At 34.1% G+C, this 16,280-nt stretch overlaps 1 protein-coding gene across 1 annotated transcript; it reads left to right on the top strand.

Annotated features, from left to right (window-relative positions):
* Positions 1–11,829: 11,829 nt before the first annotated feature.
* On the top strand, positions 11,830–16,028 carry LOC113271552 (glucose-1-phosphate adenylyltransferase small subunit, chloroplastic/amyloplastic). Its single transcript, XM_026521450.1, has 9 exons — positions 11,830–12,234; positions 12,982–13,278; positions 13,473–13,742; positions 13,872–14,051; positions 14,514–14,617; positions 14,730–14,841; positions 14,972–15,070; positions 15,221–15,340; positions 15,648–16,028. The coding sequence occupies exons 1-9, from the start codon at positions 11,947–11,949 to the stop codon at positions 15,762–15,764; spliced, it is 1,587 nt and encodes a 528-aa protein (XP_026377235.1). The 5' UTR covers positions 11,830–11,946; the 3' UTR covers positions 15,765–16,028.
* Positions 16,029–16,280: the final 252 nt, after the last annotated feature.

The raw sequence follows: 16,280 nt of genomic DNA, 5'->3' as shown, positions 1-16,280 counted from the left end.
CCTGTAACAGACCACTCTTGCGCACCCACATACCACTAAGGTCGGTTAGTTTATCTACTGAATCCGACCCACATGAAACATAAGAAAGTAGTTAATATGTTACGCGGCAATTTGAGATAGAAGTTAGATTACACGTGCATTCATGGAATCATTTACAGACAACGCAACACCAACCACAACCTAACTCAGTCTAAACCAAAAACCACCAGGAATTGTGTACCTTGAAAACATCAACATAAAAAAAAAACTCAGCAAACAAAAAACGCTCGTAAAAAGATAATTACCTGAACATCAAATTCAACGAAATCATCATAGAAGGTATAACTGATTTCCTTTATTCTCTTGACCGTAGACACACCATGTTCGTGAGTTATAATACAAACTTTACGATCAACAACCCGAGCAAGTTGTCTAGCTTTGACACAATCCATAATGAGCTTCTTCTGATTCCGTATCAGAATATTTTGATTTGCAAGGATTCTGGCCTGACCATCTAAGAGTTGGTTTATTTGCAGTTGACGATTTGCAAACTCGACCTTTGAATCATCCTGAAAACGAGTTAAATCCTTGACAGATTCACCAATCCAGGAATTGTGTTCCTTCCTTGCAAGTATCTTCTTTAGAACAAGCTCTTGAAACGAATCACGCCCTTGAGTGTCTTCCTCTATATCAAGATGCACAATCTCTTGAGATTTTGCAGAGTTCTCCGTACGTTTTTTTGTTAGGGATGGATCAATATAATATAGGATATATATGTATTTTGAGTAAAGAGAAGAAACTTCTCATTAACGAAACCCTATGAACTCGCAGTAGAGGTACAAAGATGTACGTGGACTGGTCTCAAGACAAAGATGGATTAAGAAAAATCCAATAAGAGGAAACACAATGTTTGTTAACATAACTCAATAATCACTTTAAATTAGAGCCTGAGTCATGATAGCAGGATTGCAATACTCAGATTGATTAACAAGAAAACGCATAACAAAATATATACAACTAATTTTGAGACCCCCATAATCATCATCCTTGCACCTCTCAAGATAGATTCAAGGATGAGATTACCTAGATTCAGGTAAAGGAGTGAGAAGTGATCTCACTACGAATCATGGGAGAAGAGTTGTACAAGTTTTTTGAGTCGTTTCAACTGTGTATTTACTTCTTTCCATTGATTATAACTTATTCCATAGGAATTTGTCATAAACCCTTTCAAAAATCCATCAGAAGGATTTTTCTGAGGACTAAGTCTAGGACCTCTAGAAATTGGTTCCAAAAGAGAGGGGTTGGAGGATTTTCATCTTCTTGATCTAGACTTACCAGACTTGTTCTTATAAGCACAGGGAACGTGTTCATTAGTGGCACAAGAGTTTTTGCCATAATGGAGAACATGTAACCTGTGATGATTTCTTGAATCATCTTTATAAGATTTCTAGTTTTCTGCAGGCAAGAAATTCACTGTAGATGTCGTCAGACGATTTACTCCATTGACAGTAGAAAGAAGCAAATTATGGAGATCAGAAATTTGTTTATTTCTGGCAAACCAATGAGGAGCATAGTGATTCTTTTTCCCACAGAAGGAACAACATCGTGGATTTGAGACATGATTGCCTTGATCCATAACTTCTTCCGGCACATGCAAATTTTTCAAGTGATTCACAGTAGGTAATTCCTTGGAGGAACTTTTCTTCACGCCAGGTAAAGTCTTGTGAGTATCATAAGAAGGTGTAGAGGATGACTTATTCATCAAAGCAGAGTTTTCCTTTTTCAAGGTGTTACACTGTTCTCGGGAAAATCGAAGAGATGCAACAAGTTTCTCTTTTTCAACACGATAACTGTTAATTTCTGATGAATGAGCCTTGACTAAACGTTCTTCTCTAATTGAATCTTCTTTAACAGTATCTTCAAGCATATTAATCTTTTCTCGCTTTAGATTAGTTTCGTGAACCAATTTTTCGATATTGTTAGAGAGAGATTCAATGAATCTGTAGAGTTCACGTTCCCTTTCAAGAGATTTCTCAAATTTATCAATCAACTGATCATTCTTTTCTTCAAGAGTCTTGATTTTAGAAACTTGAAAGTCAATGATTTCAGCAGTTCTTTTTAACAATCTGGTGAGTTCCATTTCAATGATCTCACAAATCTTGTTTTCCCCTCGGGATTCGAAAGAATCTACTAAGGAGTTATGCTTTGAGGCAAACCCAAGATTTTTGGTTAATCAGAACCCTTGGAAGACATATCAATATGTGTTATCTTGTGAGATACATCTTAGGTCCTCAAAACACAGATTGCTACAAACACAGACTTATAAGGTCTTTAATGTGTTTGCCTGCTCTGATACCAATTGAAAATGCGGGGGTACAACAACCACACCCAACAATTCGTTTGGCAATCTGAGAGGACTTACTCCAATATACTTTCTAGAGAATCATCTAGACAGACAAACTCAATCTAAAGAAAAGTATATACAAGAGTTTATATCTCTAACTCTCAATTCAATCTGCAATCACCAAATAAATTTGCGACCCCGATTGAATATAAGAGCAGTAAACTTGAACAGTACCAAAGACCAATGTTCAAGGATCAATCAATCTCAATCAACAACCAAAGGTTGGATTTCCTAATTGATCGATACAACGCACAACCTGTGATATTTCAATTATATAACAAAATATAATGCGAAAAATAAATAACACAGACACCAGAATTTTATTAACGAGGAAAACCGCAAATGCAGAAAAACCTCGGGACCTAGTCCAGCTTTGAACACTATACTGTATTAAGCCACTACAGACACTAGCCTACTACCAATGAACTTCAGACTGGACTGTAGTTGAACCCCAATCAATCTCACACTGATTCAAGGTACAGTTGCGATTTCCTTACGTCTCTGATCCCAGCAGGATACCACGCACTTGATTTCCTTAGTTGATCTCACCCACAACCAAGAGTGGCTACGACCCAAAGTCGAAGACTTGATAAAAAAAATTGTCTCAACAGAAAGTTTATAGAATGAATGAATCTGTCTCCCACTGAAATACCCAAGAGTTTTTGTTCCGTCTTTTGATAAATCAAGGTGAACATGAACCAATAGATAAACCGGTCTTATATTCCTGAAGAACAGCCTAGTATTATCAATTACCTCATAATAATCTTAATCGACTAGCGAAACAAGATATTGTGGAATCACAAACGATGATACGAAGGTGTTTGTGATTACTTTTTATCTTTCCTATCGGAGATATTAATCTCAAGTTAATTATTCCAATTGTACTCAACACGATAAAAACAGCAAAATCGGATCATGCAACTACAGAAAAAATAGTTGGGCCTGGCTTCACAATCCCGATGAAGTCTTCAATTCGTTAACTTACAGGGTCTCGAGGAAAACCTAAGGTTAAAGGAGAATCGACTCTAGTTATGCAACTAGTAACACATAAAAGTGTGGGGATTAGGTTTCCCAGTTGCTAGAGTTCTATTTTATATAGTTTTCAAATCATGGTTTGCAATCCAAGTTACCTTGGTAACAAAGCATTCAATATTCACCGTTATATTGAAAAACCTGATTCAACCAAGCTAATAATCTCAACCGTTAGATCGAACTAATCTTGTTGCACACAAGTGAAATGTATCATCATTTAGGTTTATGTAACTGTCTCTAAACGTGTACATGTTGGTTCAATAATAGTTAACCGAGGTTAGCCATACGATCACTCTCATATCAACCTTGTATCTTAGCCATAACTAGTTCAAATGACTCAAATGAAACTAGTTAAAGAGTTGTTCAATTGCTATATTCTCATAGAAGTATACAAGAACACAATTGAAGCAAAATCGGTTTAATTCACTCGAATCAATTCAGGAACATTAACCGATTGCATTCCTTATTTTATAAATGTTCAAGTTCATGTACATAACCGATTTTAGAACTTTAACCTTCAAGTATGCAAACGGGTACGCATACTTGAAATACCCGGACCAAATTTAGGTTTCGCCAAAATGCAAACGGGTATGCAAACTTCCAATTCCAGCAGAAATATTCTGACATAAAACTTACGCCAGTACGCGAACGGGTGTGCATACTTAGGTTCCCAGATTTCTCAAGCCAACAGGTACGCGTACGAGTACGCATGCTACGGTTCCGGACATGGATTACATATGTGCAAGAGTACACAACATGACATATCCAATGATGGTTAAGTGTTCTAAACTCTTATTTCAATCATAGAAACTTTCTTAGAGGATGACAATAGTCGTTTTCACACACTATTAACATCAACGCAATTTTCAAGTTATTGAAATAATCATAACGAAACATTCCAAGTTTACACCAAATGATTGTATCACACAAATCATGTGAGATGTTGCTCAGCAATTTTCACATGATCATATTTTGACTTGCGTCAAGAATATAAGATGAACTTGGTCGAAGCGAAAGCTTGCCAACACATATTCCGAGAAATATGTAAGCGAGTTAAACTCAACTCAAAATCTCTAATGTGTATAATAGAAAACTATATCGTAAAATGACTTATGTCTCAATATAGAAGATAGAGTAGAAATAGACTTTCCAAGTGATAGATGAGTTTCAGTCTCCACATAATTTTTTTCGATGAAGTTCCACAAGCTCTCCTTAGTAGTTCTTCATCTTCAAGTGATGAACGCCGTGAAGTCTAAGGCTCAACTACACAATTTATTTCCTAGTCCGAGACATCTATAATTAGGCTAGAAATAAAGACTTATAGTTTTGATCACTAACATTGACAAATATGCTTGATCTAGCAACGCATGCGAGTTCGACCGAGCAGTGCTCTAACAGTGCCCGTACGCATACTGGCGGAAAGTTCACATCCGTGAATTTCTGCTGGAGTTTTAAAGTGAAAAATAGACTCATTCCGGTTGCTTAAGTACGCGTACCCGTTTGCATACTTAGGTAGGTTACTTTCTAAAATCGGTTTGTTCATGAACTAAAACATTTATATAATAAGGAATGCAATCTTTGCAAACCGTGGCTATAATAGTCATGAATCGATTCGAGTGAATCAAAACCGATTTTGCTTGGATTGTGCCTTATATACTTCTATAAGATGTAAGAAATTGAAAAACTCTTTAACTAGTTCATTTGAGTCATTTGAACTAGTTATGGTGAATATGAATAAGGTTGATATGAAAGTGCTCATATGGCTAACCATTGGTTAACTATTGTTGAACCAACTAAGTGTACACGTTTAGGTACGGTTACTCAAACCTAAATGAAGTTACATTTCATTTGTGTATAACAAGCTAAGTTAGATCTAACGGTTGAAAGATATTAGCTTGAATCTAATCAGGTTTTCATCTAACTGTGAATATTGAATGCTTTGTTACCAAGGTAACTTAGATTGCTAACCCTGATTTGAAGACTATATAAAGGAGAAATCTAGCAACTGGGAAACCTAATCCCCACACCTCCTGTGTGATACTAGTTGTATAAGCTAGAGTCGATTCTCCTTTAACCTTAGGTTTTTCACAAAACTATGTAGGTTAACGACTTGAAGACTTCATTGGGATTGTGAAGCCAGACCGAACTATCTTCTCTGTAGTTGCGTGATCTGATCTTGCCGTTTCTATCGTGATTGAGTATAATCGTAAGATTGGATTGATAGGCAAGATAAAAAAGTAGTCACAAACACCTTCGTCTCATCGTTTGTGATTCCATAATATCTTGTTTCGTTAATCGATTAAGATTATTGTGAGGTGATTGATATTTCTAGGTTGTTCTTCGGGAATATAAGTCTGGTATATCAATTGGTTCCTGTTCACCTTGATTTATTAAAAGACGGAACAAAACTCGCAGGTATTTCTGTGGGAGACAGATTTATCTATTCCTTTAGACTTTTTTTGTGAGAAATATTTGTTTATCAAGTCTTCGACTTTGGGTCGTAGCAACTCTTAGTTGTGGGTGAGATCAGCTAAGCGAATCAAGTGCGCAGTATCCTGCTGGGATCAGAGACGTAAGGAACGCAACTGTACCTTGAATCAGTATGAGATTGATTAGGGTTTAACTACAGTCCATACCGAAGTTAGTTTGTAGTAGGCTAGTGTCCGTAGAGGCTAAATACAGTGTGGTGTTCAATCTGGACTAGGTCCCGGGGTTTTTCTGCATTTGCGGTTTCCTCGTTAACAAAACTTCTAGTATCTGTGTTATTTCTTTTCCGGATTATATTTTGTTATATAATTGAAATATCACAGGTTGTGCGTTGAATTGATCAATTGGTAAATCCAACCTTTGGTTGTGGATTGAAATTGATTGATCCTTGAACATTGGTCTTTGGTACCGTTCAAGTTATCTCTCTTATGTTCAATCGGGCTCGCAAATTATTATTTGTTTGATTGAGGATTGAATTGAGAGATTGAGATATAACTCTTTGATATACTTTTCTTAAGATTGAGTCTAACTGTCTAGTTGATTCTCTTGTAAGTATATTGGAGTTAGTCCAAACAGATTTCTAAGCGAAATATTCGGTGAGGTTGTTAGACCCCCGCTTTTCAAATACAAAAACCCAAGATTTTTTGTAATTTTCAATTTTGAATGGATAAACCAATTATAGTATAAATAATGAGCTGCAATCTACGATGTTTAGTTTGAATAAAATTTAAAAAAAGGATGATGAAATTTCCTTTAAATAGATCTATATAATTAGAATCAATAGATGCGGTTAAGTTTAAGTTTTAGTTTGTGAGGGAAATAATTTGAATAAGTTCCAATTTTGAAAGGATTTGAATAGGTTCCACATTTATAAGAATAAGGCTTTCATAGTGACGGTAACTTGGTACTTTATCCAGTTTATACACCCCTTATCCCCTTAGTTTAAGCGGGGAAGAAAACGATAGGCCTCAAATAATTTTTATAATACCCAAACTAGCTAGGTAGATAAAGCATATCCAAAGCTGAGAATGTATTTTTAATATTAAATGTTGAACCATCAAAAGCTTATTACTAGAATACAAAAAAATGAGCCATATTATTGGGAACCAAAAGCAGCAGTATTCAGTAAGTATTTATGTTTTTGCCTCCTAAAATATACGTGGCTATTTTCCAGAGTGGAACTCTAACTAAATATTATTGATTGTGGCATATTCCAGTGTTTAAAGCGTGAGTCACTCAAAGTAAGTTAGAACTCCTACTCATATTGGTTAATTTGATAATTTGAAATTAAGAATCAGAATCAGTGGCATACATTACATACACTTCTGAGATATCACATCTTCATTTTATTTCATTTCCTCAGATAAAAACAATAAAATGAGGAAAAATAAAAAGTAGAAGAAGACAGTTCAGAAGAGATTTACAACAATTCTTCCTTCAATCATAAATGGTAATGGAAAGCAACAACAACATTAATCGATCATAAGATTGATTCCAACACATTTATCATCAGTTGTTAACAAAAACACAACATGTTTCTACAAATCGTCCAACTATGAATCCCTTTATTTTTGATCTTGTTCTTATGTTTCCAGTGATCAACTTTCGCTAAGAACTAACACAAAAATCTACACATCTGGAGGAAGAAGAAGAATTCCATATATCGTTGTTTGTCCCAAAGTTGTTTATGATACAAAGAATTCACAAACCTGTTTTGATCCAGATGCTAGCAGAGTAATGCATCTTTTATTTTACTTTTCTATATCTTTTATTTGATATATTTTTAATTTCTATGGACATTCATTGCTTGAATCATATTTCAAGAGATTTAGCTAGACAAGCTTGACTTGTAATTTCTTCTTTACAGTGTGAAATCTACTAATATCATACAACATAGTCTCATAAAGATAGGATTGTAAATATCGTAAATAAATAGGATGGTTCGGTCTTCACATACTTCTTTCTCGATGAAGTTTTCCAAATGTCTTTGTTTGATCTTTAGTCTTCCATTTTCGAGGGTTATTCAGTGATGTCCGATACTCCACTACCATACTCTAATCCTAGTCCGACTTGACTTTAGTAGACTAGAAATCAAGATTTAGTTTTGTACATTTGAAATTGACAACATGCTTGAGATAGCAAAACTCGCGAGTTCGATCAAGCATTGCTCTAACCATGTCATCCAAAACATAAGAAAAGAAATTTAATGATTTGTAGACGAAGTTTCTATTTTTTTTCAAAAAAAATAGTATCTCTTTTAGTTTTCTTTCCCAAATTTTGAATTTTATTCCTCCACATATAATCATATAATATTCTTGATCGTTTTAAGAAGCAAGACCTTGAATCAACATATATTCATCAGAAGACGGGTATTACATATTTTCAAATTCTAGTTTAATCATTATCAAGTATAATTTTTTTTTCCAAAGATTAGAAATTCTTTTCTTATCATCTTCTCACTCTTTTAACCAAACCTGCAAATTATTCAAACCATAAGTTCTTCCCAATATAAATATAAAATTTAATTGATGCAACTAAGTTCGAATAATATAATAAATTCAGTATGGATCGAGGCTAATTAAGTTTGTATCAATTGAAATTGGAAAAGGTCGAATAGATTAAGGGTTAGCAAAAAATTACCCCAATTTTCCATGTGCAATTTGATAAGGTTTAGATTAAAAATCACCTCTAAGGTAGAAAGTATAAATTAGTTTGATTCAAGATGGGTGTGGATGTGAAATGGGAAGCAGTTTTAAGGTGTAAGTTCTGAGAAGATAGAAGACAAAAGAAGGTCAACGCTCAGCGTAAAATGTACTAAGGAAAAAAAAAACGTCTTACTATTTCTTGTTTTCTGGAAAAAAGCTTTTGCATGTTTTCACCAAATAGCTTTCCACGTTAATCATCTTCTAAGCATCTGGTTAGACAACATTTTGCTGCATTTTCATAAAAAAAAATCTTCAAGAAAAAAGAAATACCTACACTTAAGTAATATGACCAAAGTCTTGAATGATGATCATTATACTTGAAGAAACTTCTACCAAAATTTCCATTGAAACCACAAAAAAATGCCTTGAGAGTGCATAGAAAATATCCATGATGGAGAAGACACAAACAAAAAAGGTAAAACATACGCAAAAATATGATAAAACAAACAAATATTTTCTTAAAGCATAAAAACTAAACTATTAAGCTCACTAGGAAAAAAAATTTAAAAAAACCTACTTGAAATTTTAGTTCGTTGAGTTAAAGGACCTAACTATTAACCTATTTTCTTGTTTTCCTAATTAACTTAATATTTTAGTTTATTAAGCTAAATCAACTAAACTATTAAACTAACTAAGAAAACAAAAAAAAAAAGAAATCTTCTTGAGGTTCGAGGAGTAAAAGAGAAATGTTTTTTTTTTTGTTTGTAGGAGGCATCCTTTCTCAAATCTCTTATGTTAATGAAATCAAGAGATATACTAATTTCCCCCAAAAAATACCATATGCATAAATAAATAAAATATATCCAACGCCGAGTTTTTTCTTTTATTTTATATATATATATATACACTGCTTTCAAGGGTTATAACTAGTAAATGTTAGATCATCATGAGGTTATATTGTTGGTAACCACAAGTAGTACTGTTCAGTAACTTTTGATGCTTTTGTCTCTTAAACTATGCATGGTCTTTTGGTAGGTGGCTATTTTCCAATGCGGACCTTTGACTAAAACTTGTTACTTGTAGCATACTCCAGCGCATGAAGCATGACTGACTCAAAGACGCACTCCAAGTTTTCTAGTTTCGTAATTTTGAGGTGAACATCAGAATCAGTGTCATAAGTTTTTTTAGATAGTATAAGAATTCTTAGGGATCCATTTTTCATATTTTTTGTCTCTGATGTATTCGACCAAATTATATCAATGAAACTAATAAATATACTCATTCCGAAAAAAGAAATTTGAAAAAATAAAAATCCAAAGCCGAGAAAACATTTAAATAAAATAAAGTCCCGTAAATTTTGATAGTTGTATCCTAAACTATACAAGTGAGTCTTCATCCGTGGCAATTATCTAGTGTGGACCTCTGACCGAATCCTCGGGGAATATGTTCATGAGAATTAGTTTAATTGTTGAATGAAGAAAAAAAGTTATACTATTGGTAACCGCAAGTAGTAACTTTTGATGCTTTTGTCTCTTAAACTATACAGGTCATGTTGATACGTGACTGTTTTTCAATGTGGACCTTTGACTAAAACTTGTTACTTGTAGCATACTCCAGTGCACGAAACATGACTCTCTCAAAGGTGAACTCCCATTTTTCTGGTTGTAATTTTGAGGTGAAAATCAAAATCAGTGTTATAAGTTTTTTATAGATACTATAAGTTTTTTAGATAGTATATAAGTTTTCAGTTATAAACTCATCCGTTAATAGAGATAATGATATAGTTTTATTTTTTTCATGCATTTTCACCATTAGATGTTGATCCAATGTTACTTTGATTTTTAAATCAAACTGAAATTATTATTTGAGATAACTATTAATCTCTTGTTGAGAAATGACAACAAGAGTAAATATATTTCTTATTCAACAAAGTAATATCTCTTCCTTTATCAACGACTACACATGCATTAAGGATATATCTTATAGTTCTGAGGATATGACCACCACTCACATTTTTTAGTAACGGATCAATAATGGTACTTCATTCATTTGAAAAATTGTTACCTCTTCTGCAAGACATTGGTCTTGAAAAAATTGAAAGCCTAAATCTTTTCCTAGATGCATCTCATCTTGGGGTCACATAAAAATTTATTCCCCGTTGAAATTGCCTAGTGAAGTCGGCGGTGGATTTGCCGTTCTTCAACTCAAACAAAATTTACAAAGAAGAATCCGGAGAAAAGGAAGAGAAATAACTTTATACTAAAATTCTTCAAGTTTTTCTTGAAAGTAATTCTCGATAACAAGGAACTTGAAAGTGTCAGTTGACAATTAGCTTATGATATAATAGGTACGCGTTAAATTTCAATCAACTAGTTTTTAAATTCAGGTTATGCCATCTGACTGTTGATTCCGTTTGGTTTGAAATATTATATGCTACTTACAAAGTTCCCAACATATTGGTTTGATATTCTAATGTTTATGACCCTGATAAGGCTTTGGTTTTGGAGTTTTTGAGGTTCCTGTTCATCCATCGAATATAAGTGAATTATGTCTTTGCTTACACTAAGCTAACTAGTTTCTGAATTTGGATAATGTGGTGTAGCCGCCGGCGTTAGTAAGTAAACAAGTTAGATTTTGTTGTCTGTTCATGAAAATTAGGTTTCTCTTAAATCATTAATCTTCTGGCCAACTTTCCTTATAGCATGTTTGGATACTATAAGCAGAAACCAATCCAAAAAGTCAGAAGCAAAACTATTTTGCTTCACAAAAAAGTTAATTTTGTTGCTTTTAGAAATCTTTTTAAAACTGTATCGCCAAACTGATTTCAGATTTTGTGAGTTATAGAAGTCGAAATGTAATTTCTAAATGGATATCCAAACAGGCTCTTAGAATTTAAGAACGAGTGAAAAAGCATTCCCAGACATCCATTTTTCATATTTCTTGCGTCGGATGTATTCCACCAAATTATATCAAGGAAAGTGAGAAATTTACTCATTCCGAACAAAAAAGTTAAAAAAATAAAATTAAAAATTCAAAGCCAAGAAAACAATTAAATAAAGTAACGTCCCGTAAATTTTGTTGTATTTGTATCCTAAACTATACAAGTGAACATTCATACGTGGCAATTATTTAGTGTGGACCTCTGACTGAATCCTATTGATTATGGCCTATTCCAATGCATGGAGCATGACTCACTCAAAGGGAAGTAAGAATTCTACTCATACTGGTTGATTTGGTAATTTCAGGTTTAAGAATCAGAATCAGTGGCATACATTTCATACACTTCTCAAATATCACATCTTCATTTTATTTCCTTTCGCCAGATAAAAACAACAAAAAGAGGCTAAAGAAAAAGTAAGGGTTCCGAAGAGCTTGACAGCAATTCTTCCTCAATCATCAATGGTAATGGCAGCAACAGCAACATCTATTGGAGGATTGGTTCCAACACATTCATCATCAGTTGTTAACAAAAACACAACATGTTTCTTGAAATCATCGAATCACCAATCCCTTTCATCTTCATCTTCTTCTCATGTTTCTAGTGATCAGCTTTCACTGAAAACTGTTTTTAATAATACAAAAACCGCCACATCTGGTGGAAGAAGAAGAATTCCATTTGTTGTTTCTCCCAAAGCTGTTTCTGATTCAAAGAATTCACAAACTTGTCTTGATCCAGATGCTAGCAGAGTAATGCCTCTTTCATTTTTACTTTTTTCAATTTGGATCTGATTTTTTTCCGATTTTGTTTCAATTTCTTAAATCAGTTCAGATTAGTCTTAAATCCTGGAGTAATCAGGGTTTTACTAGATTACCTACATTCTTGTTCTGAGAATTATTTTGTGTTTATGAGGAATTATTTATTATATAATTGTTAGATTTATTCTTACTTACTTGGATAGGGGTAGTGGATTCTTCTTATGATTAATATAATGTAAAGCATATTATTAATTTAATATGTTAAAAAGATTTCCTTGTTTCTCATTAAAAATGTGTGATCTATGTAAACAAGTTTGGAATAATTGTTAAAATAAATGATCTTTTGCACTTTTCATTAATGCAACTTATGATGATGGGGTCATTGTGAAATTACAGATGAGATGTTATTTTTCTTTTTTACTTCTTTGGTAATTTTAATTAGGATGTAGATTGGATTTGAATTTAGGTAATGACTGGTTATGATCCGATGGCTCTACCCCGTAACTGATTTATGTCCATTTTGAATCTGATCTTATGGCCCTGAGTGTTTCATTGATGCAAGTTTTTTTCATTAATGCTAGTCATGACAGTCAGGTAAATTAGCATGTAGGCGAGTCTTGGTCTCAGGTTGAGGATATTACCACATCTGGAGAGGAATTTGCTTTTTGGCTGGTATATAAATGGGCATTGTTGGTTTGTTCGCATTTCAAAAGGTTAATTGGATTTTGTCTCTTGCAGAGTGTTTTGGGAATTATACTTGGGGGTGGAGCTGGGACACGGTTATACCCTCTTACGAAGAAGAGGGCAAAGCCTGCTGTTCCACTAGGAGCAAATTACAGGCTGATTGATATTCCTGTCAGCAACTGCTTGAACAGTAACATTTCGAAAATATATGTTCTTACGCAATTCAATTCTGCCTCGCTTAATCGTCATCTGTCTCGGGCATATGCTAGTAACATGGGTGGATATAAAAATGAAGGTTTTGTTGAAGTCCTTGCTGCTCAGCAGAGTCCAGAGAATCCAAATTGGTTTCAGGTAAATGAAATTAGATAAATCTCAAAAGTGTCTGCTGTTTAATCAACTGATGTATTTTGGACTGCCTGTTTTAGATGTTCATATCCATGTGTGACTGCATTTTGTTGGCTTAGACTCTTGCTCAAAATCTATTTTTGAAAATGGAGTTTATGCCTTGGAGTTGCTTTATTGAATTTTGGTCTTGTATTGTGCAGGGCACAGCTGATGCTGTGAGGCAGTATTTATGGTTGTTTGAGGAACACAATGTTATGGAGTACCTTATTCTAGCTGGTGACCATTTATACCGTATGGATTATGAAAAATTTATTCAAGCGCACAGAGAGACTGACGCCGATATTACTGTTGCTGCACTCCCAATGGATGAAAAACGTGCAACCGCGTTTGGTCTCATGAAGATCGATGAGGAGGGACGGATTATTGAATTTGCTGAAAAACCAAAAGGAGAACAGTTAAAAGCTATGAAGGTCAGCACTTCAAAACATACATTCATACTTATGCTGTTTTTTTTTTTCATATCAAGTAAACTCCAGCTTAGTATTAAAATTTGCTGACATAAAAAAATTGAACTCACTGACTTATCTCATTTTTTTCAGGTTGATACCACCATTTTAGGTCTTGATGATAAGAGAGCCAAAGAGATGCCTTTCATTGCAAGTATGGGTATATATGTTGTAAGCAAAAATGTAATGTTGAACTTACTCCGCGATAAGTTCCCAGGAGCTAATGATTTTGGAAGCGAAGTTATTCCTGGAGCAACTTCTATGGGATTGAGGGTATGATTTGTTATGCCTTCCAGAAAGTAAACATATTCCTTGCCACGGTTATTTATATCTTGAAAAGAAATAGTTACAGATTCCCTGATAGAAATCCTAGTTCAAAGAATGCTTTTTTTTTAGGACAGAGAAGGTAAATACAGTCTCTCATTTGTATTGTATATTAAATTTCACCCATGTTTCTTAGAACTCTTCCTGGAAAATTCAGAGCGAGTATGCAAGCTTCACATTCATCTAAAAGAATGTCTAGTTCTATTTTTTGGTACAATCCAAACAATGGTATAACTTTTAAGAAGGGTAATAATGATTATTCCTCTAGAGCTAAACTAATTAATATTTGAGTAATCTCTCATTGAGTGCTTCTGTTACTGGATTAAAAATACTTTTTGTTGACCTAAATTTCTCCGCATCATGTTATTTAAAGCTTCTTTTGCGTGATTAAGTGGAGTTTAACTCACGTAGGTGCAAGCATACTTGTATGATGGCTACTGGGAAGATATTGGTACCATTGAGGCTTTCTATAATGCAAATTTGGGGATTACGAAGAAACCTGTACCTGATTTCAGGTATTCTTCATAGACATTATATCATCCACCACTTAAAGAATCATCATGAACATCATTAATTAGTTGTCTTGGATCTGTGAATATTATTTTAAATTTGAGCATCTCTATGCAGTTTCTATGACCGTTCATCTCCTATCTATACCCAACCTCGATACTTGCCTCCTTCCAAGATGCTTGATGCGGATGTTACAGACAGTGTTATTGGCGAGGGCTGTGTTATCAAGGTAAGAAAATTGAGAAGATACACTTCACACATTTTTGTGCTCAGAAGGTTTTCATGAGAGTCAAAGTCGAAGTTGTATATTTCTGGTGCTGCCTTGTCACATGTGTTCTTCCACATTATCTTCAATGCAGAACTGCAAGATCCATCATTCTGTGGTTGGGCTCCGATCTTGTATCGCTGAGGGTGCAATTATCGAAGACACGTTGTTGATGGGAGCAGATTATTATGAGGTATGTAGTTCCAGACAACCTCTCCTAACCATGGTCAAGAGTAATTTTTGTTAATGATACAAAAAATTCTGGAATTGAATTAGCTCCATTGCTGAATATAAATTACTTCATTGGACAAACAATTAACTGCTTACTGTATGCTTGTGTCAGACTGACGCGGACAGGAAAAATCTGGCTGCAAAAGGTAGCCTCCCAATAGGTATCGGCAAAAACTCTCACATCAAAAGAGCTATTATCGACAAAAATGCTCGCATTGGAGATAATGTCAAGGTTCGTGTCCTAAATCTGTCTTCTATAATCTTTTTTATTTTTATTTTATGGAGCCTCTCTTCTGGATTTAGATTCATGGCTCTTTAACTGTTAGTTTTAATCACAACTATGTTTGCTTTTTAATGTTATTAATAAGGGCTGGAAGTCATATCCATATTAGGAAAATACAGAGTTGATACCTTGTTCTTTTCCTTTCATTTCTTTCGTCTCCCTTGCTGCTTTTTCTAGGGAAAATTATCATCTTAAGCGAAGACCTAAGCCCAAATAAATTTTATTTATTTGCTAACAAAGTTTCTATATTCCGCAGATCATTAATGCCGATAATGTGCAAGAAGCAGCGAGAGAAACAGATGGTTATTTCATCAAGAGCGGCATTGTCACTGTGATCAAGGATGCCTTGATACCAAGTGGAACTGTCATTTAGTTTATTTAATTTTGTTTTGATAATTAGTTAAATCTTGTCAAAAACATCTCCATTTAGCAATTTACCTATCTCTTTGTTCAGTTGGGGTGATATCCTTGAACCATCTAGGCAGGGCCGGCCCCGACATAAAGTGGCCAAAGTTCAACTTTGGGCAACAGACTTTTAGGGAATCATTTTTTATTTATTTTTTGTTAAGAAACATTGGATTAATGGTGTAAGTTTTTTGTTAAGATCCATTTATAGATAATTGAGAATCTGCAAGAATATGTGGTATTCAAATTAGCAAAATTTATCAAAGCGGATATAGGGGAAGCTAAAAACTTTTTGGACTTTTTACTGCTTTTTGGGAAATTATTGGCCAGATGGTTAATTTACAAAAATCAAGTGTTTATTTTAGTCCGTCTGGTATACATCCCAAACATGGGAAAATTGTTGCAAAAAATCTAAAAGTCCACCTCTTTTCTTTTTCTTTGATAAGAATCGAAAATCCAACTTTGAGCCTCTCCTTCAAAAATA

The sequence above is a fragment of the Papaver somniferum genome, chromosome 4 (genome assembly GCF_003573695.1).
Source record: "Papaver somniferum cultivar HN1 chromosome 4, ASM357369v1, whole genome shotgun sequence".
Taxonomy (NCBI): domain Eukaryota; kingdom Viridiplantae; phylum Streptophyta; class Magnoliopsida; order Ranunculales; family Papaveraceae; genus Papaver; species Papaver somniferum.
Note: the sequence above shows the minus strand (reverse complement) of the source record. Positions and strands in the feature narration are given on the sequence as shown.

Bases quoted from the DNA above. Each gene is read 5' to 3' on its own strand.
- LOC113271552 (XM_026521450.1), top strand. From the start codon at position 11,947: ATGGTAATGGCAGCAACAGCAACATCTATTGGAGGATTGGTTCCAACA. The intron at 14,052-14,513 runs GTATGATTTGTT...TAACTCACGTAG, and splicing joins CAACTTCTATGGGATTGAGG to GTGCAAGCATACTTGTATGA. The intron at 15,341-15,647 runs GTTCGTGTCCTA...TATATTCCGCAG, and splicing joins GCATTGGAGATAATGTCAAG to ATCATTAATGCCGATAATGT.